The 24,684-nt window shown below is 48.4% G+C and overlaps 1 protein-coding gene across 3 annotated transcripts; it reads right to left on the bottom strand.

Moving 5' to 3' along the window:
* Window positions 1–8,358: 8,358 nt before the first annotated feature.
* Window positions 8,359–24,248, bottom strand: LOC125643574 (interleukin-9 receptor). 3 transcript variants are annotated; one of them, XM_048866424.2, is made up of 9 exons: window positions 24,089–24,248; window positions 17,716–17,805; window positions 17,190–17,301; window positions 16,597–16,790; window positions 15,613–15,749; window positions 14,280–14,463; window positions 13,652–13,766; window positions 10,908–10,992; window positions 8,359–9,696 (listed from the first exon to the last, which is right to left on the bottom strand). In XM_048866424.2, exons 2-9 carry the CDS (start codon window positions 17,792–17,794, stop codon window positions 9,169–9,171), a joined length of 1,434 nt encoding a protein of 477 aa, XP_048722381.2. In that variant the 5' UTR covers window positions 17,795–17,805; window positions 24,089–24,248; the 3' UTR covers window positions 8,359–9,168. The 3 variants fall into 3 exon arrangements, with proteins under 3 accessions (XP_048722381.2, XP_048722382.2, XP_048722380.2); XM_048866425.2 differs by lacking the exon at window positions 24,089–24,248 and adding an exon at window positions 23,116–23,263 and having other exon boundaries at window positions 17,190–17,298; XM_048866423.2 differs by lacking the exon at window positions 24,089–24,248 and adding an exon at window positions 23,116–23,263.
* Window positions 24,249–24,684: the final 436 nt, after the last annotated feature.

Here is a 24,684-nt window from a genome sequence, read left to right on the forward strand (position 1 = left end):
GCAGGGGGTTGGGGTGCAGGAGGGATGCGAGATGTGGCAGGGGGCTCAGGGCAGGGAGTTGGGGTGCAGGCTTACCTAGAGCGGCTCCAGGGTGGCAGCGGCACGCACCGGGGCCAGGGCAGGCTCCCTGCCTGCCTGCCCTGGCCCCATGTGGCACCACTCCGGGAAGCGGCTGGCACCACATCCCTGCACGGCCCCTGGGGATCGGGGAGGGGGGGGCGCAGAGGGCTCCGCATGTTTCCCTCGCCTGTGGGTACCTCCCCCGAAGCTCCCATTGGCTACGGTAACCCGTTCCTGGCCAATGGGAGCTTTTGGGGGCAGTACCCACAGGCATGAGCTGCGCCCCATCCTTACCCCCGGGGGCTGCAGGGACATGGTGTGGCCACTTCCCGGAGTGGAGTGGCACCACGGGGGTGGCAATCCCGCAGGCCGGGTCCAAAGCCCCGAGGGGCTGGATCCAGCCCGCGGGCCATAGTTTGCCCACCCCTGCCCTAGAATTATCTTTCTGCAGCTTTGAGACTGGGGGCCTTGGGAATTTTCCCGATTAATGCCGTTATCCTGGGTGTGACCACCAAAGAGAAAACAATTCAAAATGCTGGGGGCTGGTGTTGCAACTTTAACCCTGGCTGCCCTATTGTTAAAAAAGTCTGCATTCACCCTCTTTGCTACTGGGAGGAGATCATTTGTTAACTGCTGCTAGAATGGGAATCTGCATAGCATCAGATATCATGGTTTGCACTTTCAAAATTGATAGCTGAGATCTCTGTATTTGATTAGTGCTTATCTCTTCAGAAATGCTCTAGAAACCCTGGCAGGAACAGATCTTTAGATTAGATTTAATTACTGAAGATTAGATTGGCTATTTTTAACCTCTGGTGATTTTACTGCCTGGAAGGGGGTACATGGGGTTGAGTGGGAGGGAAGTGAGCAACGTGGAGGCCTAGAGCAAGAACAGCATAGGGTACTGCAGGCCAAGTCTGAGGTACCTTGCAAAAGCTGCAGAGCTGAGCAAAGTTGGAATAGTGAGAGGTGGAGAAAAGAGCTTCTGCAGGCCAGGATTATTTAGTTGCCAGGGCAGAACTGTAGAGACCTTGGAACATGAGTGGCAGGGGAGATGGATGTTGGAACTGAGGCTCACTGACAGAGCTGCATAGGAGGAGCTTGTCCAGCGCTTACCCACTTGTCTGACTGGAACCAGCATTCTCTGTCTTTCACTTTTACACTCAACAGTTTCACCAAAAATTAAACCTTTTTTGTTTCCAGAATGACTGTCATCCTGCGTCCTTACTAAACCATGAAACAACTGGTACTTTTGTTAGCCGGTAGCACTGCCTGAATGGGTTGTGCCCTCAGCCACCAGCTAATAGCAACAACAGGGAAACCGAAACAGTTGTTATTGCAGGCTGGGCTTCTGCCGCTTTGAGGTGGAGTTTGCCAAGCAACGACCCATGTGCTCTGCAGCTCCAGCTCTGTGTTCTAGTCGTGCACCAACATCTGACACTTGAAACAAACTGTGCTTTGAATTAATAGATAATAGATAGAAGCCATGTTGTAAAGAGAATCCAACCTCTAACTCAGAGGATATAGTCTGGGTTAAATCCCTCTGTCCCAATGTAAGGAACAGGTTTTTATTTCTTTTAAAATTAGTTTGCATTTGTGTCACATCAGTTACATTGCAGAAAACTGTGCAGAGACTCATCTTCTGATCACTCGCTCCTGAAATGAACAAACAGATGACTAAACAGCACATTATTTGGTAGAGATAGGAAGGCAGCTTTTCTTGCGGCTGCACAGTACTGGAGAGAGCGCGATTTCACAATGAAAGAACGAGGCGTGCTTGTGGCACCTTAGAGACGAACACATTTATTTGAGCATAAGCTTTCATGGGCTAAAGCCCACTTCATTGGATGCATACTGTGGAAAATACAGTCGGAAGATATATGTATAATATAATATATATATACATATACACAGAGAACATGAAAAAATGGGGGTTGCCATACCAACTCTTAACAAGACCAATCGATTAAGGTGGGCTATTATTAGCAGAAGAAAAAAAACTTTCGTAGTGATAATCAGGGTGGCCCATTTCAAACAGTTGACAAGAAGGTGTCAGTAACAGTAGAGGGAAAATTAGCATGGAGAAATAGTTTTACTTTGTGTAATGACCCATGCACTCCCAGTCTCTATTCAAGCCTAATTTAATGGTGTCTAGTTTGCAGATTAATTCCAGTTCTGCTGTTTCTCGTTGGAGTCTGTTTTTGAAGATTTTTTTGTTGAATAATTGCAACTTTTAGGTCTGTAATTGAATGTCCAGGGAGGTTGAAGTGTTCTCCCACTGGTTTTTGAATGTTATAATTCTTGACGTCTGATTTGTGTCCATTTATTCTTTTGCATAGAGACTGTCTGTTTTTGCCAATGTACATGGCAGAGGGGCATTGCTGGCACATGATGGCATATATCATATTGGTAGATGTGCAGGTGAACGAGCCTCTGACAGTGTGGCTGATGTGATTAGGTCCTATGATGGTGTCCCCTGAATAGATATATGGACACAGTTGGCAATGGGCTTTGTTGCCAGGATAGGTTCCTGGGTTAGTGTTTTTGTTGTGTGTTTGCTGGTGAGTAAAGCAAATACTCACCAGCAATCACAAATCAGATGTCAAGTGATTATCACTACAAAAGTTTTTTTTCTCCTGCTGATTGGTCTCGTTAACAGTTGGTATGGCAACCCCCATTTTTTCATGTTCTCTGTATATATATATATATATATATATATATATAGCTACGGTATTTTCCACTGCATGCATCTGATGAAGTGCGCTTTAGCCCACGAAAGTTTATGCTCAAATAAATTTGTTAGTCTCTAAGGTGCCACAAGTCCTCCTTGTTCTTTCTGCTGATACAGACTAACACGGCTACCACTCTGAAACCTATTTCACAATAGCACCTGTTAAAAGTCAGCTTGATTCTATTGCCAAAGAGCTTTAACTGAAGTGACATCATTAGTAGAGATTTGGGGGATTATACTGGGCTGAGATGAGGGACAAAAATATATGGGAATGTTGGTAAAATCTTCTGGGATTTTTCTTCAGGTCTGTGGAGTGTGCATGCACGCACATGCGTGTGTGTGTGTGCTTGTGCCCATGTCTGAGCAAGAATATTTTCCATTTTGTTTCCCAGAATCTCAGCATTTGATGCTGGATATCACTGCAAATCACAAGAATTATTCACACATATTTTAAAAAATAGACCTTCTGTGCTGATAGTCCCGCTGGCTGCCCTGGTATTTCAGCACTTTGTGGCAGACAACACTGTTAATGCCACTTTCAGGCTAATTTGTAAAAGAACCACAGCAGTTTTCCATTCTGGGTTTAGCCTCTTGTTTCCCCTCAGATCCCTGAGCCAGGCCCTTGTGCAAATGCATTAGTGGCCTGTCTTTGTTCCTGGCATTTTTCTTTTTCAGAGGAACTTGTGTGTGTGTGTGCCTTTACTCTGGATTCCATTATGCTCATCCCATTCTGTGTCACTGCTGACAACATCACCAACCTGTCTGCCACGCAGTCCTGTAAACTGGGGGTCAGCTTCAACTCCTCCTTTGCTCCAAAGAGGCAGATGATGTAGAAATTCTGTTGCTGTCTACCCCTTCAAGGGCCTAAGGCCAGGAGAAGCCCAGCAGGTATGTGTTGAGAACCAGCTAACACAGATAAGCAGCAGCTAATGAGTGGCTCTGATTCTCAGCTGCAGAATATAAGGAAGGACTCAGTGTGTATAAGCAGAGAGGTAGGAGAGGCAAACAAACACTTTTCTGAGCAGCAGTAGTGAAAGGCTGCAACAGGGCAGGTAGATCCTATGGTCCCCCTGAGGCTAAGGGAGGGCTGTGACCCTTGAGCCACTGCTGGTAGAGTACCCTGCAGTATCAGTCCAGGTTACGACGATCGTTTTTGTTACTTGTCAATATTTCTTGCCTTTGTGTGATAGAGGAATAAAAGAGCCTGTGTTGAAGGCTAAACCAGAGCTGGGTGTGGCTGACTGTTTTGTTACCAAGCCAGTCGACAGCCCCACCAAATTATACCAGGTGGAGAACGCGAGCAGAGTTTACCACTGCCTAGAAAAAGCATGGCTCCTGAAGCTGTGTTGAAATGGATGGGAGAACAACAGCTTCTAGAGCAGCGATGAGAGGTGACCAGCGCAAGAGCAGATTCTGACCCAGCAGCAACTCTAGTTACAACAACAGTTCCAACAAACTCGGCAGGAGGAATGGCAGCAGTTTATACTTCATCTATTAACCTCAGAGAATCGGAGCCCTCAGGTAGGTGGGGGTGCTGCAGTTCACTGTGGGTGATGGAGAAGTCTTCTCAAAAATGGGGCCAGAAGATGCTCTTGAGGCCTTCCTAGAGACTTTAGAGCAAGTGGCTGGGGTATACCAGTGGCTTCAGGTCGAAGGGTGTGATCTTAGTGGCCCCTATCTGCCAGGAGAGGCCCAGGCTAAGTATCATGCCCTGGAGTAGAGGAGGCAAAGGACTATGGGACACTCAAAACCACAGTACTAGACCACCTGGGACTTAGTGAAGAGGGCTGTTGCCGGTTATTCCAATGTGAACCATTTACTCTAGAGTCCTGGCCAAGGGCTGTAGCCCCCATGACTTTTAAATTTTTGTTCTCACTGGCTGAAACCAGAGACTTGTTCTCCACTGGAAATTGTGCAATTTGTGACGTCAGAACGATTTTACCAAATTCTCCCAGTGAGGTCCAAGGAGAGGGTCTGCTGCCACCAAGTGTCTCACCTGGAGGAGGCAGTACACCTCATAGTGAATTTCCTGGAGGCTGAAATAGAGTGTGAGCCTCCAGGCAAACTGGGGAACTCGAATGTGCATGGCTCAGCTCCAACAGGGAAGGGGGCCCAAGCTCCAAGAGACCCCTTGGGAAGGGCTGAATTGGGCCATAGGGTGAACTCATGGTACTCCCTGGATTGGAACCTGCACCTGGCTGTGGGCCAGCTGACAGAGTCCCAGCTGAGAAGAAAGGGAGGTCCCTAATTGGTTTTATTTGGGGGAAGGAAGGCAAATGGTACAAAGATTGCCCCAATATACAATGCAATTATGCCCACAACTGTTGCTTAGAAACCTTGGGCTGAAGGCCTAAGTAGTCCCGGTTACAATGGCAGGGACTGAGGTGCTGGACCTGATTGACTCAGGTTCAAGGTAGACATTCATACAAGAGCAATCGATTGCTCCCAAGCTCTAAAAGGGACCAAATGGATATATGTAGCATGTATTCATGGGGACAATCTGTCCTACCCTCTGGCTAAAGTCAGATTAACAGTGGGGGTGTTGATAGGGTGAAATGTCAATTGCTGTGACCTGACACCTACTTACCCAGTTGTATTGAACCAGGGCTGGGGACTTGTAACCAGCTTTCTGAGGGTGGCCAGGAAGGCGAGGTTGGCACTCAATTTAGAGACCCAAGGAAAAGTTAGGCCGAAAGAAGTTTTCCCCTCTTCCAACTCTGAGCTGGTTGGCCCCAAAGCAAAGTCATGCCAGGAACAGTGTTGGGTCTGAAGGGAGGCACTCAAGGCCCAAAGGGTCTGTGAAAAGAGACTGGGAAAGGTACACAGAGTGCAGTGTAGTTTGGAGCCTCCTGAGGAATGGCCATATGAACAGCCTCCCCCTTGGGGCAACCCACTACTCTTACACAGGGTCTGAACTTCATCACAAGACAGAGAGGGGACCAGTTTTCAGGCCACTATATGGCTAGTGGAAATGAAGTGCTGGTTAATCCTGCCCAGAACACTCACTACCCCCATTTTGAGTGAAAAAGGGATTTCTGGGTGTGAGTGGTCCAGGATAAACAAACCAGAGCCTCCCAAACCCAACTCTTGGACCCCAAGTTGTATTAAAACCAAGTGTTAAAATTTGCCCATGATGTGTCATGGTCTGGTCACTTGGGAGTGGAGTAAATCCAAGAGAGGATAATGGCCCAGTTCTTTTAGCCCACAGTTTATCCTGACATTAAAGATTATTGTGAATCCTGTCTGAAATGCCCACTGATGACCCCCCAGCTGGACCACAGGACCTCCTTAGGCCCTCTTTCTTTGGTGAGCACCCCTTTTGGTAGGGTTGGGGAAGACCTCGTAGGGCCCCGGGAACCGAGCTCAAGCAGGTAACTATTTATTCTGATGATTGAAGATTATGCCACTCAGTACCCGAAGCTGTAGCCCCTGCACTCAGCAACATCACAGACAATAACCAAGTGAATGGAAGTATTTGCTGGAGTGGGCTTTCCACAAGTTCTCCTGACGGGTTAGGGCACAGCCTTCACATCCCAGTTAATACGAGAGAGTTCGGCTCTCCTGAAAACTCTCTTGTCCAATGCCCACAAACAGATGATCTAGTAGCGTGGTTTCACAACACATTAAGGCAGCTGTTGTGAAAATTTGTAACTAGGGAAGCCTGGAATTGGGACAAAATGCACCTGTATTTGTTGTTTGCAATCTGGGAGGTTCCACAATCCTCCACCGGCTTTTCACCCTATGAATTGCTGGATGTTCAACAACCCTAGGGGATACTGGATCTTTTACAGGCGTCTTGGCAGGAACAAGGCATCACTAGCCAGAAAGTGATCCAGTATGGTCTCAAGATGAATAAGAGAGAGAGAGAGAGACTGGATTTGGTAGGGGTCTTTGTCAGGGAGAACCTGTGAGCAGCACAGAACACCCAGGAACAACAGTAGAATAGAAGTGTCCAGGAGAACCCTATCCCGTTCTCCTCGGATAGGACTCTTTGGCTGCTCTCCTCTGCAGATAGCAAACTGCTGACAAAGTGGCAAGGGCCTTCTGAGATGTTCATAGGAGTCAGAGAGGTGGCCCATGAGGTTTGATTGGTGGGCAAGTGACCGGGGTTAGGGTTAGAACCCCTTAGCATCTGAGTCCAAGGAGTTAACTGCATGTGCCATGCCCTTGGGTCTGTACCACTTCCAGACCCTTCCATTTAGGCTCCATGGCACTCCTGTGACATTTCAGACACTTCTGCCCCACTGAGCATATGCTGCTGCATGCCTCAATGATGGAGCGGTCTACCCCACCTCAAAGGTGTCCAAGTGATACTCCAGTCCCTTAGGGCTGTGGGGCTCATGACCAACTGCTGGCTCAGTTCCATAGAGATGAAGTACCTTGGCTATATTCTGAGGAAGGGGACGATCAAACCATTGATAAATAAGGAAAGAACCTGGTCGAATGCCACTGCCCACCACAAAGCATCAAATAAAATCTTTCCTCAAGTTGGCTGGGTATTACTGTTGCTTCCTCTTTTTTCCATGATTATGGTCTAGCAACCAGACCTATGGCACAACCAAGCATCTCAAACGATGTAAGAGCATGGACTGGACTAGATGATCTCTCGAGGTCCCTTCAAGTCCCATGATTGTATGATTCTCCACTCCATTATCTAAATCATTAATTAAAATAGTGAATAGTACCAGACTCAGGACTGACCCCTATGGAACCCCAATAGATACACCTTATAGATACACCTCCTAGTTTCTCTTGCTCCTAATGAGTTTAAAGAACCTCTTCTTATTACCTTTTATGTCCCTTGCTAGATGTAACTCATTTGTGCCTTTGCCTTTCTGATTTTGTTCCCATGTGCTTGTGCTGTTCTTTTGTCCTCTTCCTTAGCAATTTGTCCAAGTTTTCACTTCTGTGGGATTTCCTTTTGATTTTCAGTTCATTAAAGTGCTCCTCATGAAGCCATATTGGCCTCTTACTATTCCTATCCTTCCTTCACATTGGGGTAGTTTGCTGTTTTGTCTTTAATATTGCCAATGCTCCTGATCTCTTTTACCCCTTAGCTTTTCTTCCCATGGGACCTTACCTACCAATTCTGAGTTTGGAGAAATGATAAAGAGTGTTAGGACTGCATCAAATTCCCACCCTCTCCTTGGACGATGAACAGCTGTGAGCTGTAAAAGGCATACCTGGGCCCCCTTGTGCTATTTAAAATTAAGATTAAAAAAATCTAATTGACAGCAGGAGGCCCATATTAATCTCCTAATCTGAGACAGGGTTTAGAAAAGCTTCCTGATTAGAGCATTAAAAAACAGGCCCCAGTTGGCACCATCAGTGGCTGTCTCAGAAAAGGCACCGAGGAGTAAATGGGCTGTGGAGTCTGGATTCCAGGACTACTTTTCCCTACAAAATGAAGGTCTCCCAAAACAGAATCCTTGTTTAGCAGCAGTGCCTGGATAATGGGATTACCTAAGAAAAGCCTGAGCCCCATTGTTTGGGGTGCGATTCCACCCACCCCAGATGGTGAATCAGCCCTGTGACTCATAGTGTGTTTTGAAATAAATCTTTTCAAGTCATAAGCAAGGCACTGGGTTTAATGTAAGCTAGAAAGTTACCAGGCTCGTAAACAGCAAAACACAGTATATAAAGACATTATAGGCATGCTTGTGAACTCAGGTGCAGTTTAAAAGGAGCAGAAAATGCAGCATCTCACTAGTGTCCATCGCTGGAAGAGCATTATTTTTCACCAAGCATCATACGTGGTTCTAAGAGCGACACCATATTTGAAATGTGTGTAAGCCTGGTGCAGGGTTTGCTGTTTGTGTCTGACTTCACCCTGATCTCAGCACAGCAGGAGCTCTGTCTGGGGTACAGAATATGAAGCCACTGGGTGGTTGATTAGTAAGAGCGGCGGTTAGGGAGGTGCTCTGGGGGCACTGCAGCGCAGCTCTGCCCCAGGGAGGCACAAAGGGAGGGTGTGCCTTCTGCCACATCCCTCCAGAGGGTGCATGAGGAGTTCTGCTACCAGTCAGCTCCATGGCTGGTGTGGGGGAAAGACATGGTACGGCCTCTCTTGGGGAGCCTAGCATGTTGCTAGGTTGGCACAGACCTGGCTCACCTGGTCACAGAAACCGTGATTGTGCTCACCCCCTGCGCTGAGGGGGGCAGCAAGGGAAGGGGGCTTCTTGTGCCTGCCCTCTTTGGGCCAACTGTGCAGGGACTGGACATAACTTGCTTTTAAGAAAGGATTTCCAGATCTGGCCCAAAGTTTAATGGAGCCTGTAACTGCACAAGGGGTTCAGATGGGCCTGCGGGTGGATGTGGCAGACCTGGTGACTTGTATCTGCAGCAGCTTTCAGTGAGAGTCTGTCATTCCCATCAATCTAATGCTTGACCTGACCGTCCTCCTCGGTGAGCTGCAGCAGTTCAGCAGGAATTGGACCACCTGCGCAGTAACTGCCGCACAGGGTGCAATAGTCATTACTACAGAAGGACAAACTTTCCAGCTCCAGAGACTCCTGTGGCATAAAGAAGTCACCCTGACTGTCCCGTAAATATGGGGGATGGGTCCCACTCATGTCTGGGCTGCCAAGGTTGGTGTCGCTTCTTTCAGAGAAGTCCAGGGCACCTGCGTCATCGGCGTGGTTTTGTAGGAACAATGATGGCAGCCTGGCTTCCACCTCTTCCACACTCACATACCTGCTCTGGAGGTACTGCTGGTCGGGCCTGGAGGCAGGGCCACAAGGGTCCTCCTGAGGAATGATTTTGGTCTTTGCCAGTGACTTGAAGGAGAGCTGGGAAATGACATCATGAGCACTTAGACCAGGAACTCCATCCATAGTCACTTTGCCTGGGTTGTTAGCGTCATCTCTTCTGAGCTGGCCACATGTCTCATTAGGTCCAATCCAGTCCTGAAGCAAGGAACAGTAAATACTGTTTAGTGGGGAGAGGCAGAATTTGCAAAGGAATTCTTGAACTATTGCTTTCCATAGGCTTTGGCAGTGCAGACCAGGGGCTAGATCAGTTCTACATCAGTGCAACTCCACTGAGTGAACCTCAAGTAATGGAGTGGAGAATAAGGCCCTTGCTTTCTCTGATGGAAGTTTTGATGACCTCCAAGCTTTCATTCCTGAGCCAGACCCTGAGCAGCCTCTGCTATCTTGGCTCCCTGGGGGACAGCATCTCCAGTTGGTATGTAGAAAGGGAAGCAGGCAGGGGATAAGGAAAAAGGCAACTGCACTACTGAGGCGGGAAATGCTCCCAGGCTTTGATTTTGCATTTGCCAGGCACTGGAGCCTATTGCAACTTTCAGCAGTCAGAGTAAGTGCTAATTTACCCAGAGGGCCTCAATGTAGGGGGACAAGGGACTTGACATCCTATGGGGTAGCAACAAGGCTCACTCAAAACCAGCCAACCCCAAGCACAGGCAGGGATGGAGAGAGAATGGAGGAAGGAGACAAGGCTGATACTGGCCCTGGGTAGAGTGACCAGACAGCAAGTGTGAAAAATCGGGACGTGGGTGGGGGGGTAATAGGAACCTAGATAAGAAAAAGACCCCAAAATCGGGACCATCCCTATAAAAATCGGGACTTCTGGTCACCCTAGCCCAGGGGAACTGATTTCAGGTAGAAGGAAAAGGATCCTGTACTTCTGACCATAAAGGGGCAGTGACCCTCCCTGCTGACGCCCCCTCAGTGCATGGGGTAGGAGCAGCTGGATTTAACAGGACAGTGTGGGTGGGGTGTCCCCGGATAGTCTGGTCTGACTGATTCTCCTACAGTTCTTTGGCTAGGCAAGGAAGAGCCTGATAGCAGCAGTTGTGGAAGGTCCAGTGGGGATTGGGCAAGTCCGATGGTGGTGGTATAAAGGAAGGGAGGCAGTGACTGGAAGATGCTCAGGATGGGAGGGCTTCGTTCCTAGGTGGAGAGGAGGTTGGTGATGGAGCAGGAGGAATATGGAGGCAGGTGTTTGAGTGGAGAATGAGGAACTTCCAGGCAGATTAAAGCCCTGTGTCGGAATGGGCCTGGTGAGGCCTGTTAGTGGAAGCAGTGATGAGAACCCACAAGCCACCTTCCCACATTGAGGGGAAGGATCATGAAGAAGAAGGAGAATTTGCTGTTACCTTAAAATTCCCATTGTGCAAGGTGTAGAGAGGCTGGAAGAAAGCAGCCGGGGTGGGAACGTTCAGGCAGAAGATGTTCTTTGCCCTGTGGAAAAAGATGATACTGCTATCAAATCTAGATAAATGTTCCACCTTCTATCGCAACCCGCAGCACACTGCGAAAGATTAAACCAAAACACTTAACTTTCTTCTGGAAAGACTCCAGGAAAGGCCCATTTCATATGGCTCCTGCCATCTGTCTGTGCATGGCTACACAGCTATGTGTGTGCATTTAATATCAACAGTGCAGTCTATCTGGAGACAACTGTAGTCCAGATGGATAAAATGTATGTTTGCAAGTCCTCAATGCAGACCCCTTTGAGGTTTCTGAGTCTTAATATATGTTGCAGGGTAACAGTATTAGAGAATTCTCTGAACTGTTCCTCTTCGTATGAATTCATCTGGCAGGGCATTTTACAGCAACTGTTTGATCTAAATCACCTCAGAACCTTTCCAGGAATGAAGCATCTTACAGAAGTACTAGTCTTAGAGTGCATAATCCTGCACTATTCCTTGTGCCATCTGAAAAGCCTTTTTTTAAAGACTGGGGTTTAGGAGGTCTTACTAGTGGTCACAGCTGTGCTGAGGTCTGCCCACCCAGGATGGGAGTCATCAGGCCGGAGTTGGAGGAATTATCATAGAATCATAGAATATCAGGGTTGGAAGGGACCTCAGGAGGTCATCTAGTCCAACCCCCTGCTCAAAGCAGGACCGATCCCCAATTAAATCATCCCAGCCAGGGCTTTGTCAAGCCTGACCTTAAAAACTTCTAAGGAAGGAGATTTTACCACCTCCCTAGGTAACGCATTCCAGTGTTTCACCACCCTCCTAGTGAAAAAGTTTTTCCTAATATCCAACCTAAACCTCCCCCACTGCAACTTGAGACCATTACTCCTTGTTCTGTCATCTGCTACCACTGAGAACAGTCTAGAGCCATCCTCTTTGGAACCCCCTTTCAGGTAGTTGAAAGCAGCTATCAAATCCCCCCTCATTCTTCTCTTCTGCAGACTAAACAATCCCCAGTTCCCTCAGCCTCTCCTCATAAGTCACGTGTTCCAGTCCCCTAATCATTTTTGTTGCCCTCCGCTGGACTCTTTCCAATTTTTCCACATCCTTCCTGTAGTGTGGGGCCCAAAATGGGACACAGTACTCCAGATGAGGCCTCACCAGTGTCCAATAGGTATCCCAAAATACCATTGGCCTTCTTGGCAAGAAGGGCACACTGTTGACTCATAGCCAGCTTCTCGTCCACTATAACCCCTAGGTCCTTTTCTGCAGAACTGCTGCTGAGCCATTCGGTCCCTAGTCTGTAGCGGTGCATGGGATTCTTCCGTCCTAAGTGCAGGACTCTGCACTTATCCTTGTTGAACCTCATCAGATTTCTTTTGGCCCAATCCTCCAATTTGTCTAGGGCCCTCTGTATCCTATCCCTGCCCTCCAGCGTATCTACCACTCCTCCCAGTTTAGTGTCATCTGCAGACTTGCTGAGGGTGCAATCCACACCATCCTCCAGATCATTTATGGAGCTATTGAACAAAACCAGCCCCAGGACCAACCCTTGGGGCACTCCACTTGATACCGGCTGCCAAGGGCAAGGCCAGGTATCAAGGGCAGGCCCCGTAAAAAAGAGTCGGGACCAGAGTCAGGCAGGGGTCAAAGGTCAGAGGCAGTACCGGGTTAGAATCGAGGGCGGCAATCAAGATCAGAGTCAGACTGGACTCAGAGACCAGAAGATGAGGCAAAGTCTGGCATTGCAGCAAGCCAAAGTCTGTGTGGCTGCCCAGACAAATTCCTGGGAAAAACCCTGGGGTTAAGTAGGTGCACTTGGCCAATCAGAGGGCAGCAGAGAACTGTCTCTCTAGGTCTCATGGGTGATACTTCCTGTGGCACCTGCTCTCCACAGTGCTCCCTTGCTGTGCCTCTACAGGGCCTTCTGGTGGCACTGTGGGAATAGCAGCTGCCCCAGGTTCTTTACCCCTAAGTTCTAGTGCTTGGGTCCTCACACCATTCCCCATGGCTACTAACCCAGGCCAGATTCAGCACTGCATTCCAGCACCTTCATGCAACTCTGGACATTGCCCAGGTAGATCCCCCGTCCCTACATAGAGCTCCATCTCAGAGCTCCCATGTGTTGGGCCATGACAGCTAGAGGTTTGAGCCATTTTTTCCCTTTTTACCTCCTGGTCCTTTGCTCTGCTCAGAACTTAAGAAACACAGAAACTAAGTCACAAGGGCACTTCACACACTGGCTAGAGTAGTGCCCGTTGGCAGGAGTCCAGCCAGGGTAGATCTAAATGTAGATGGCAGATTGATCATCAATAGCCAATGCTCCATACCAGTCACCCTTATTTTACATCTAGGCAAATTGGCACAAAGTTTAAAAAAATTCTTTTAGCCGTAAATACTCTGCATAGTCTCAGCTATGCTCCTTGATTGAGTTTAGGATCCCAGAAGTGCACCCTACGCCCTCTACTCTGAGTATTGGTTCGCTAACTATTGCAAGCACGTGGAGACAGCATGTTCGGGAATGTTTGCAGAGCACGTTCCTCTGAGCCCATGACATTCAAAGACCTGACTCTGGTGCAGAGGCAAGAAGCAGCCCTGATGTGTGGACACATGATATACACACTCATTAAACTTTAAAACTAGAAACTACATTAAACTAGAAAAGGCAGCCAGGGCTTGTGCCAAGGACAATAATGTACCTTAAGGAAAGCTTGAAGTTCAAAATTATGTAGAGTATGACACCAAGACATAGAGGAATGAACAAAATCTGTATCATGCTTCTGTGAAAGAACTTTTTGGGGACCTGTGAAAAACCTATAAAAAGAATTATTCCATTAACAGAATCAACTCACAAATGACCATATAAAGAGTATCAGAGGGGTCGCCGTGTTAGTCTGGATCTGTAAAAGCGGCAGAAAGTCCTGTGGCACCTTATAGACTAACAGCCGTATTGAAACATGAGCTTTTGTGGGTGAATACCCACTTCGTCGGATATCCGAAGGGGGTATTCACCCACAAAAGCTCATATTTCAATACGGCTGTTAGTCTATAAGGTGCCACGGGACTCTTTGCCGCTTTTTCATATAAAGAGTGGAATTCTATCCAAATTCTTAAACAAACAAGCAATGCAAATGAACCAAGCAGAAGCTATTAAAACCTTGAAAGAAAGTGACTTGACTTTAAAAGGCTGGAAGACATTGTTCTTGATCCATGAACCTGCTGCTGACAGCCCCTCCATTTCCCAGCGTGTCTCTTTCTCTCTCTGTTTTATAAAGTGACGTTAGGGCTCATATGAAACAAAATGGAACAAAACAATGTTCTTTGCACCTGGGGGGGCTGCTCTTTGAAATTCAGTTGTCTGGCTCCACTCACTCCACTGACTTTTATAACCTTCCTCTGCTTGGGAAGTTTTGCAGCGAACTCTCGCAGTATAAATGATGCCTGCTTCAAACTCCATAGCCTCGATTTCTACCTTTGTCACTGAGTTGAACAGCTGTTTGTGCTGTGCCTGCTGAAAATTATTAAGAAATAACTCTTATTAGCAACACACAATAAAGGGCTGGTACTCTGAACAATTTGACAGCTCCCCAATCCTGACTCTACATTCTTAGGTGCTAATCCAGGGGTGGGCAAACTATGGCCCGGGAGGCTGCATCCAGCCCTTCAGACATTTTAATCTGGCCCTCGAGCAGGGTTGGGGGCTTGCCCTGCTCTGCGTGTGCTGTGGCTCCCGGAAGCAGTGGCATGTCCTCCCTCCGGCTCCTACGCTTAGGGGCAGTCAGGGGGCTCCACACGTTGTCCCGGCCCCAAGCACCACCCCCGTAGCTCCCATTGGCTGGGAACCACAGCCAATGGGCGCTGCAGGGGCAGTGCCTGCGGACAGGGCAACATGCAGACCCACCTGGCCACACCTCTGTGGAGGAGCCGGAGGGGGGACATGCCACTGACTTTACTGAACCTGCCAGACAAGAATGGACTTTGGGGACAGACAGTGTAAAATGGTTTGCCTTGGGAATCTCTAGGAGGAGCTGAATGCAAATTTCTCGCCTCTGGCTGCACCCTAAGAAGGGTGATCACCTGTTCCTGAAGTTTCAGGATCAGTGGCCCAAGCTGCATAAATGAAGGACAGACCCATTCATGGGGAGGCTAGTTCTGTGCTAAAGCTGTTGTGACCTTGTAAACACAGAAAAATCCCTTGATGGCCCTTACCAGAAGCCTTCTTGAGTTGGGGGTGGAGGGCGGTGATCTCTGGTAAGCATTTTAGCATGCATATAAGTTCTTTGATCGTTTTAATATGTTTTCTCTGTAATGTTTTTACCTGAAGAATAAACGTGCTTGCTTTGTAAGGGCTGTGGGCAATTACAGCTGTTCATAGCTTCTGGAGAAAAAGCAAAGTGTAGATGCTGGTTTGTTTAGGCAGAATGGCTTACTGGGAGTATCACAGTGCTAGCAGGGAACAATGCAGACTCACTGGAAAACCCCTGGTCAGTAGGGAGTGAGACACAGGTCTCTGCCCAAGAGAGGTGATGGCTAAGGAGCTGGCAGCCTAGACTGGGTATCCTTGGTGGACCACGGAGGGGGAACACAAGTGCAGTTGCTCTGAACTGTAGTAGCAGGCATCTGTGTATGGCTCATCCAGGCTGAGAGCAGGTATAGTTACCTCCCAGGATGTATTGTGTTCCTTATACTCCAATTCATACTGAAGAATATTCTCTAGACTCCATGGCACACTCCACCAGAGCTGGCACTTACTGGCACTGATGTTGCTCTGCAGGTTGAAGGGGGGATCACACTTAACTGGAAACAGAGAGAGGAATTATTCCAAACGCTTGGCTTTGAGAGACCTGCAGAACACCAAGCACAGTCCTAGGCTGCTCACAGCTAGGGGACATAAATGTGGTTCTACCCATCCCATGATCCTGGGGTCAGCAGGAGAACAAATAAGCCCCCAGTGCAAGTTAAAGCAGCCACAGGGCTTCTGTAATGTAACACCAACTAGAACAGTCCCTGAGGGACTGCTATGCCAGTGAGGGATCACAAAGCAGATTATGCTCTAGCCCTCCCTACCATGAACACGCACGGACGTGCTCTGTGCTGGGGACAGAGACCAGAGGGGCTGCTGCAAAATGGGTTTCCTTCCAACTGGGAAAATCCTCTTTATCCCCTTTAGGGAGCTTTCAGACCCCTCTGGGACACTGTGCATTGTGAAGTGGTCTTAGTGGGGCTGAGAATCAGGCCCATTGTTCACATTTCCCAAGGCTCCCCAGTCCTTCCTCTATCCCAGCAAACAGTGCAGCTGTCAGCAGGGGGAGCCCCCAGGGCTCAAACTGCAGTGATGGCTTGATGGATGTTGCCCAAGGCAGATAGCAAAGCAAGGGAGGATGGTGGCAGAATGACCCCTAAGGATGGGCTGGGGTGCATGTGGAAGAATGAGACCCAGAGAGAGTCCTGAGGGGCATGATGGTCTGCCCCCATATATAACATGTACAGGCCATGCTGCCCAAGGGTGGGGGTTCTGCATCCCCATCAGTCTCACTTGCTGCCACTGAAGTCTCGCTCTTCAATGAACTTCACAGGCCAAACACTCTCATTCCAAAAGGGATCAGCTGGCCCCCGTCCCATAGCTGCAATGGGTGGTACTCACTGTTCAGACTGGGTTCATATTCCGGGAAAGCAACGTATGTGCGATTCCTCCCAGAGAAACCACCTTGTAGCAAGATGCTGTAATTGTCCTGCTGTGTGAACCTCTCCGCCGTGTTAATTGTGCAGTGATGCTGGCTGTGCAGCTCATCTCTGGCAGTCAGTGTGCAGCTGTAATTCTCATCCAGCGTGACGGCGCTAGAATAACCAAGGGGCTGAAAGTTTGTCTTATGCTGGAGAGAGTAATGGGTTTAGTTAATTTAAGAGTTCAGCCTTAGTTATTTGTGGCACTGCCAGTCACCACACGGAGGAGTCACTCTGCATAGGGCTCATAGAATTGGGGTCTTCCCTGTGTGTAAATGCAAAAAAATGCAGTCCTGGGCTCCAGCAAGTGCCTTACGTGTCTGCCCTGAAAAGGACAGCAGGTGAAAGCCAAGCCAACAAGCGAGGAGGTGGAGGACACCACTAGGATTTGGCTGTTGGGGAGAGTTCAGGGCCAAGGAATCCAGAGAGCCCTTCCTGCCCTGTTACTCTGCTTGCCCTCCTGCCTGACCCAGGGCCTCAGCGTGGCAGACGGTGAGTAGGCATTGAACTTACTTTGTGAAATGCACGTGAAAGGGTCCATCCCCCACTCTTCCGTCTGTCTCCCATGTACAGTCTATTCGGTAGAGGTAGTTATTCAAGCAGCTCAGGTTGCCAGGAAATTCTGCTGAGGAAGGAGATCCGAGATTTTCAGAAATTAACTCCATTTGTTATTTAATGCCAACAGCCTCCCTTTGGGCCCCAAACCCGATACATCAGCGATGCTGTGCACTAGCCTTGCCACTTATTACTGGGCCAGATCTAGCCTCCCCCACCACACTGTTTAGTTGGCCCTTTATTGTATGAAATGAGACCGTAAACGCTTGGGGGCAGGGCGCATGTGTGCAGTTTACCTGCTCTCTTAGCTGCCCAGCATATTATTGGGGATGGGAAATAATAACAAATCCCTGATCCCTGGGCCCCATATTGCCCTCTGACTTGTTCAGTTCCTGAAGTGGGGTGGGGGGGCGGGGGAGGAGAGAGAGAGAGAGAGAGAGAGAGAGAAACAGCATGAATGCCCCCAATCTCCTCTCCCCCTTACCTCTTCCTTCCCTTCTTCTGGAGACCACAATGGCAATAAAGCAGAGTTGGAGGCATGCTCGCCAGACGTCCTTTCCCATTGTAAATGTGTCTGGAATACAAAGTATGTTAGGAGTAGAAAGGGCTTTGGGTGTCTCTATGGCAACATGCAGAGTGTGCCAATCATCTTTCCATGCTGAAGCTCAGACTGGCCCAACCCCTGCCGCTGAAGGGCACAGCATAGCCCCGGAACTGCTCTCCTCCCTGCAGCTAACATGCTGCAGCCAAAGGAATTGAGGGCACAGGCTGCACTGCAGGAATTACATGGCCTACAACATCTTCTCCAGCTCTAATTTCTATGATGCTTTTAATTCCTTCCTCCCCCCTCCTTCCTGGACTTCTCTCCATGTACAGTGATACCTGTAAAGAACCACGCACATTGTAGGTACTGGTCTGTCTTTAATGGTGGCTCTTCTTCTCTCGAGTGCCTAACAACTGTCTTCCCTCTCCCTCTTCTCATTTCTGCCTGTAACCACCCCAGCCTCTGTTGCTGCGAACATACTCACCTGAACCCTCCTTTGGCATCTTTAATGCCTCTTTCCTACTTGTCTCTTCTCTTAGCCATCTGAACCCCCTATTCATCTCATCGGTCTGAGCTAATGTTTGCGAGACCTTGTCCTTCAGCTCAGTTGGTATTGGCCTGATCTGTGGTTACAGGTCTGAAGTCAGCAGTTAGTGGTGTCCTGTGAGATGCCTCCAACTCTCATGGGGTGGGTGTCACCCTGTCTTTGGAAACAAGCCCACTGTCTAGTATGGCCCATGTGCTGCTCTAAGGGGGCAGAGAACCAGTCTGAAGACCAGAAGGTGTGCAGTAACCAGAGTGTTGGAGAAAGGGAGCATAAGGTGCAAACTCAGCCAAACCCAATTAATTAAAAAATTCAAATAGCTATTAAAGGACCCGTCATCAAGCAAACAGCTGAAGAGAGCTCAGCACCTGCCAGTGTACCTAATAATCTCGCTTTCCTACACCTTTGCCTGCCTGCAGCTTCCCGTATCTTTAATGAAACACTGAAAATAAAACAACAGGCAGGCTCTAAGAAGCGAATCAGGCTTCATCCCCTGGGCAGGGAGAGGATGTCTCGCTACCACCCTATATATTGCTGCAGATCTTATGAGCTGGGGCTGACGAGAGGAAATTCATAATTAACTGACATCAGCCGAGGGCGGCTAAGTAGGATTAAGTATCTCTTCCTTATCATTCTAATCAGGGTGCTGACTGTCTGTGATAAATGCTGTAAGATTGACTAAATATGAAATACAGAAAGCTGCACGAATGCACACACACTCTGGCACATACATGTGCATACCTGAACACATACACCAACTGGCAAACACAGATCAGAATAATTAAAAGAGACCCATTTCTAGGTTACTGTCAGAAAACTTCTCAAGTCAGTTCTATAATGTATTAGCTATATCAGATATCACAGGGTACGTGGGGCTCACTTAAAAACCATGAGTTTTGCATTTAGCTATAATAAGGTCACACATCTAGAAATCAAGAATGTAGGTCACACCTGGGGTGGCGGGGCCTCTGTTCTGGAAGGCAGAGACTCAGAAATGGACTTGTGGTAAAGGCAAGTAACCAACTGACCTTGAACTCACAATGCAATGCTGTAGCTAAGACAACTAATGTAAACCTTGGATGGGTAATGTGGGGAATATTGAGCCAAAGTAGGGATGTGTTATAACCCCTGCATATGGCATTAGTGGAATACTGTGTCCAGTTCTGGTGTCCACATTGCAAAAAGATTGTTAAAACATTGGAAAAGGTTCAGAAAAAGTTACAAGAATGTATGTCCTGGAAAACCTGCCTTGCAGCGAGAGACAAAGATCAATCTATTTAGCTCGTCCCAGAGAAGGCTGTGACCCAGGGATCGCTTGGTGTCAACTGGCAGTGGGGTGCATAGGGTTGAGGGGATCCTGTGGGTCTGGTATCTAAATACTAGTTCACCAAAGAGTGTCATGCAAGGTCTCTACTGAAAGCCTGGTCCTCATCATCATTGTGAACTGTATGTATGGATAATATGGAAGGAGTTATGTATATAGACTGCAAGTTATGTTCTTCAGGTCTGTGACTGGAGGCTGGTCACCAAAAGGTGCTCAACAAGATTCTTTCAGGGAAAAGCTACTTGTAAACTGGGTATTGTACAGGTCACACTGGCCACCCAGTTACAGTCTGAGCTGATTGCTAACAAGGGATTGTGAAATCTTCCAGGCAGGGAATTTATATTAGAAGAAATAAAGCAGCAGGAGGACATCCTTTTTGTGAGTGAAGACAATGGATCTTTGGACCTATAGCTGGGGGATAGGGGAGGGATTAGTGCAGGATACACCCAGTTACACTTCCAAGCAGATAAGCTTGTCTTATCAACAGAAGATCACAGCTGGTTAGGTTGTTTGATGCTGGGAAAGAAACATGGGGCAAGCTAACCTTTATGAGACAGCGGAATGTCTTGTTAGTTAAGTTTAAGCGTTAGAAAGAGTGTTATGATTTTATGTGTCACCATTTGTTTCCCTTAATTCTATTTGCTTCTTCTCAATCTTTGTTCTTTGTTAAATAAATGTCTTGTTTTTCTCTGTAACCCCAGCTAAATGCTGTGCACTGAGTGGAGCGGTGAGCCTGCAGTGTAACTGGTAAGTTGGCATGTGCTATTCCTTGGGAGTAGCAGATCTGTGAATTCTGGGTGTCCAGTGGCAAAGATGCTCGGCATGCTCAGGGACTGGTGTGTGCCTATTACTAACCTGCCCAGAGAGCGGGGCCTGTGAAGGCCTGGCCATGTTGGTGCTTCCAGAGGCTGGCAGAGTTGGGGAGCGCATGAGGTGCAGATTTTTTATGGTGAGGGGAATTAGCCACTGGAACAGCTCACCTAGGGCTGAGGGAGATTCTCCAGCCTTCTAAGTTTGTCAATCAAGACTGGACGTCTTGGTAAACAAGCCTCTATCTCTCAAACAGAAGTTATGGGCTGGATGAGGGATGTGGGGGAGGGTCTGTGTTCTGTGCTATGCAGGCCGTCCGACTAGGATGACCAGATGTCCCAATATTTGGAGCTTTGTCTTGTATAGGATCCAATTACACACCCCACGCTCTGTCCCAATATGTCACCCTAGGTCAGACTAGATTATCACAGTGGGCCCTTCTGGCCTTTAAACCTGCAGTATCCATCCCCACAAACTTTAAGCCCAAAGTGCCTTACAAGAGCCACTGCTTGCCTGGGTGGCCTCTTGGCTTCTTAGCTATTTCCCAAGACTCCCTGTTTGAGAGGAAGGCAAATCGCAACTTTCTCCTTATTTCCTGAGAAGACGTCTGGCTACAGAGTTATGGCCATCATAATGGAGGTCAGTGGATTAGTGCCTGCTTATCCCAGTGGTGAATTTGGCCCCTCCTGGGTTAGCTTTCTACTTCCCTGGTATCTTAGGCCCAGAGTCTGAAAGTCTTTTCCGTCCCACAAATGTTCCTGCGAGAGCTGCTGTCTTCATGCCTGACTGGATTCGGCCAGTCTGTCTGTTACGAAGTGGTCAAGCCTGAAGAGGGATTGGTGTGTAGTGGGCTGTGTGCTGCCAAGTTCTCTGCAGGGTAACCCTGTAGGTCTTACTACATCACCAAGTAGTGCTGACCTCTCAGTTCATTGTGAACTCAGCACTGAGACCTTGCTGCTGGTCTCTACAGTGGTCTCTGGGCCAGGCTGGCACCCAGAACACAAACTGAAGCCCAGCAGAGGTTTTCCTGCCTCACTCATGTTCTACTTTTGTGGGGGCTGCTCAGTCCCAGCAGGAGGACTTGCCAAGCTACCATGGCAGGTTATGTTGGTGGCATTTTCAGCCTGACCGCCGGGGAGACGTCCTGGCCATCCCATGGGAAGGCTCCTGGTCTGATAAGCTTCCCTGCCCGTTCGGCAGACCCAGGCAGCATGGGAGTTACTCACACCCTTCCACGCCAGCCAGCTCCTCTGGGAATCTCAGAGGACCCATCAAGAGGGGCCCTAGTGAGGAAGCGTGAAGGCAACATAACCCCCTGCAACTGTCCAGCAACGTGAGTCAGCAAGGACAGGGGCATCTAAAAATCACAGGCTTCCTGATGAAATGCTAAGCTTCCAGCACTCCCGTCACTGCATTCCACCCAGGGACGTGCTCTTAGTGGCACTGGCAGTTTCACCCAGAGCAGCAGGAAAACAAGAGGCAAGCAGCAGCCAATCAGAAACCAAAGACAGCCAGTCAAAATGCATCAGCACCACAACTGGGCAGTGAGCAGTGGGTGGAAGCACAAACACCACTGTGACATCCAGCTCTGTGCAAGAGCGCTGAACGATAAGGGCAGAGCATGGCTGTGGGACAGGGCAGCTGGGACACATGGCCACTGCGTGACAAGGCAGCTCAGCTGATTTTCAGTATGGCAAAGGTCACTTCTGCAATGGCACCAACCTCTGGGTGACTGGCAAGAAAGCCCCATGGGATTTGCCCGTTATCAGGGGTGAGGGGAGAAATCACACCCTGAGGAAGACAAGGCTGTGTTGATTAGAGCCGCAGGCTTCCTGCCAGGCACTGGACATTGCTAAAGAGCAGAAGGATGATGATACTTTGCAATGTTTGGGTGAGGATCTTAGAAGTGCTAAAGGCCCCTTTGCTGCACACAGGGATATTGTGTGCGGAGTCTAGGGACTCGCAGACTGGCAATATCAAATATCTGTTTAGGGGAGAGTACTGGGAGCCAGGACTCCTGGGTTCTATTCCCAGCTAGGGCACTGAAGGTATGTTTGCACAGCCTGCGGAAGGCACCTCCCAGCCTCGGTCAACAGACTCAGGTTAGGAGGGCTCGCTCTAGCGCTCTAAAAAGAGCAGTGTAGACGGCGCTTTGAAGTTGTGGCTTGGGCTGGAGCCTGGGCTCTGTAGCCAAGAGAGCGGGGCAGAGATGCTGGAATGAAGGGTGCTGGAGGGGCTGCCGTACCCCCTGGCTTGAAGTAGATTCCATTCTATCCAGGGTTATCAACGGCTCTCAGCCCCCCCCACTGTACTCACTGGAGCAGGGTGGGCTTCAAGGCCTGAGATCCTGCCCCAGCCACACTTCAAAGCACGATCTATGCAGCTGTTTTTAGAGCACTAGGGTGAGCCATAGTAGCCCCAGTCTGCCAGCCTGCTGGGAGGCTCCTTCTGCGGGCAGTGTGGCCATGCTCGGACTCTTTAATATCAGTGTTATTTCTCCCCTTTATAATTGCCGCACACGGGCCATTGTGTTCCTCTCTAACTTGGGGGAGTGCATCTGCAAAGTGAGGCCACTGGAGTCGCTACGCTATTCTCAGGGCTATAGTCTGTACTCGCACCATGAGTGAAATCCAGTGAGAGCAGGCGGGGGGGACGGACTCACCAGTTCATTGAACGCTCTGATTCCTTTAACACCCAGCTGTAAATGGGTCTCTCCTCCCTGCGCAGAACCTTCTGATCCTCTCTAAGCTTCTTCAAGATGCACCAGCAACAGGCATCTCAGTGCTGAACAGCAGCAGAAGGGAGAGGGACATTGATCCGTAGGCACAGCAGAGCTGGCATTCAGCTATAATTAAGGGCTTGGGCCAACTCACTCTTGGCATTTCCCTCATTCAGGAAAATACATGTCACAATCAGTTGACAAGCAGAAATATATAAATAATATGCACACACGCATAAAGGGTGAGAATGTGCAGAGGGGGAGGAGAAAGGGAAAAGTAATAGAGATTTCTCATATCCACAGAGTAACAAACCCTCCAAAATGATTAGTCTGTTCCTCTCGTTAACCTCAAAGGGACATTTTCCCAGAACTTGATGCATGTGACAGCTGCCTACAGTAAATCTGCCAGCCCTAAACCCTGGAGGCTGTGAAAAGCCTTTTTTCACTGGTGAAAAGCATAGTGCAATAATAACACAAAGCAATTACACACCATGTTCTGCAGATGGGTATCTATACGGAATCCAGCTCACGGCTAGCTGTAGCTAGTCATTCATTAATCTGCCTTAATTTTCCTCAGCTGGTTTTCTCTAGAAATGTGCTGTTAGGGGTGAGGTCTCCTTCCAGCGTAGCCCCAACCCTGGGTGTAGCATAAGCATAAACTCTTCCTCACTGGGCAGTTTGCACTCTCTATTGACCTTCTGTTGGCAACAGTGTGCTACAAAGTACAGCTTTGTGCTCTGGGAGCCAGTGGAACAAAATTGCAGAGATGATCTGGATCATTACAGATTTATAGTACAAGAAACACTATAAAGCTGAACACCTAGTATTATTTATTATTGGTTAACATCTTAGTTCAATCATTTCTCTTTGCACTAGCCAGCAAAATACAAAGCACAGCAATAGCTTGTCTCCTTACCAGCACAAATTAAACTTCAATTTTCATGCCTCCTCTGTTTCTTGATAGTTTAGAGTGTGTGGTTTGTTCACCAAGCAGCAACAGTTCTGGTACATAAAGCAGAGTTCACTGTGCCTTGTTTTAAAGCTAGTCTCAATAACCAATGGCAAGTTTCTCTGAGATGATCAGGCTGATATGAAGTAGCCACATCTGCAATTACTCATTAGTGAGGGAGCAATTGCTGAATTTACGTTAAGGGGTTAATTTTACTGAGACTGAACTATTTGCTGAATGACTTAAAATACCTTCTTAGAGTTTTTTAAAAAAATGAGTACAAGAGCTTTTTATAAGTGACCTAAAAACACTTCCTAGCCCTGCCTGAGTGTGAGTGGCAAGACTGCTGTCATCCTCATGCCCCAGGCTCAGATACATTTGTACGCCACGAGCACTGAAGCGTATGGAGCAGGACCTATCTTATTCTGTGCTCTGTAAGGTACCAAACAAAGTCTGGGCACTGCATAAATAATAAGTATCCAGCCCAACACTGAGCTCTGGCTTATTGAGGGTTTCCCTTGTCTGAGACCTAGAAAAGCAGTCAAGAACTTGACCATGGCTTG

Source organism: Caretta caretta, chromosome 10, assembly GCF_965140235.1.
Source record: "Caretta caretta isolate rCarCar2 chromosome 10, rCarCar1.hap1, whole genome shotgun sequence".
Classification (NCBI taxonomy): domain Eukaryota; kingdom Metazoa; phylum Chordata; order Testudines; family Cheloniidae; genus Caretta; species Caretta caretta.

Coding starts and splice junctions, on each gene's coding strand:
- LOC125643574 (XM_048866424.2), bottom strand. CDS start 17,794: ATGGGAAAGGACGTCTGGCGAGCATGCCTCCAACTCTGCTTTATTGCC. Junction 13,767..14,279: donor TCAAAGAGCAGCCCCCCCAG/GTGCAAAGAACA, acceptor TTCTTTTTATAG/GTTTTTCACAGGTCCCCAAA. Junction 10,993..13,651: donor AACTTCAAGCTTTCCTTAAG/GTACATTATTGT, acceptor CTTTTTCCACAG/GGCAAAGAACATCTTCTGCC.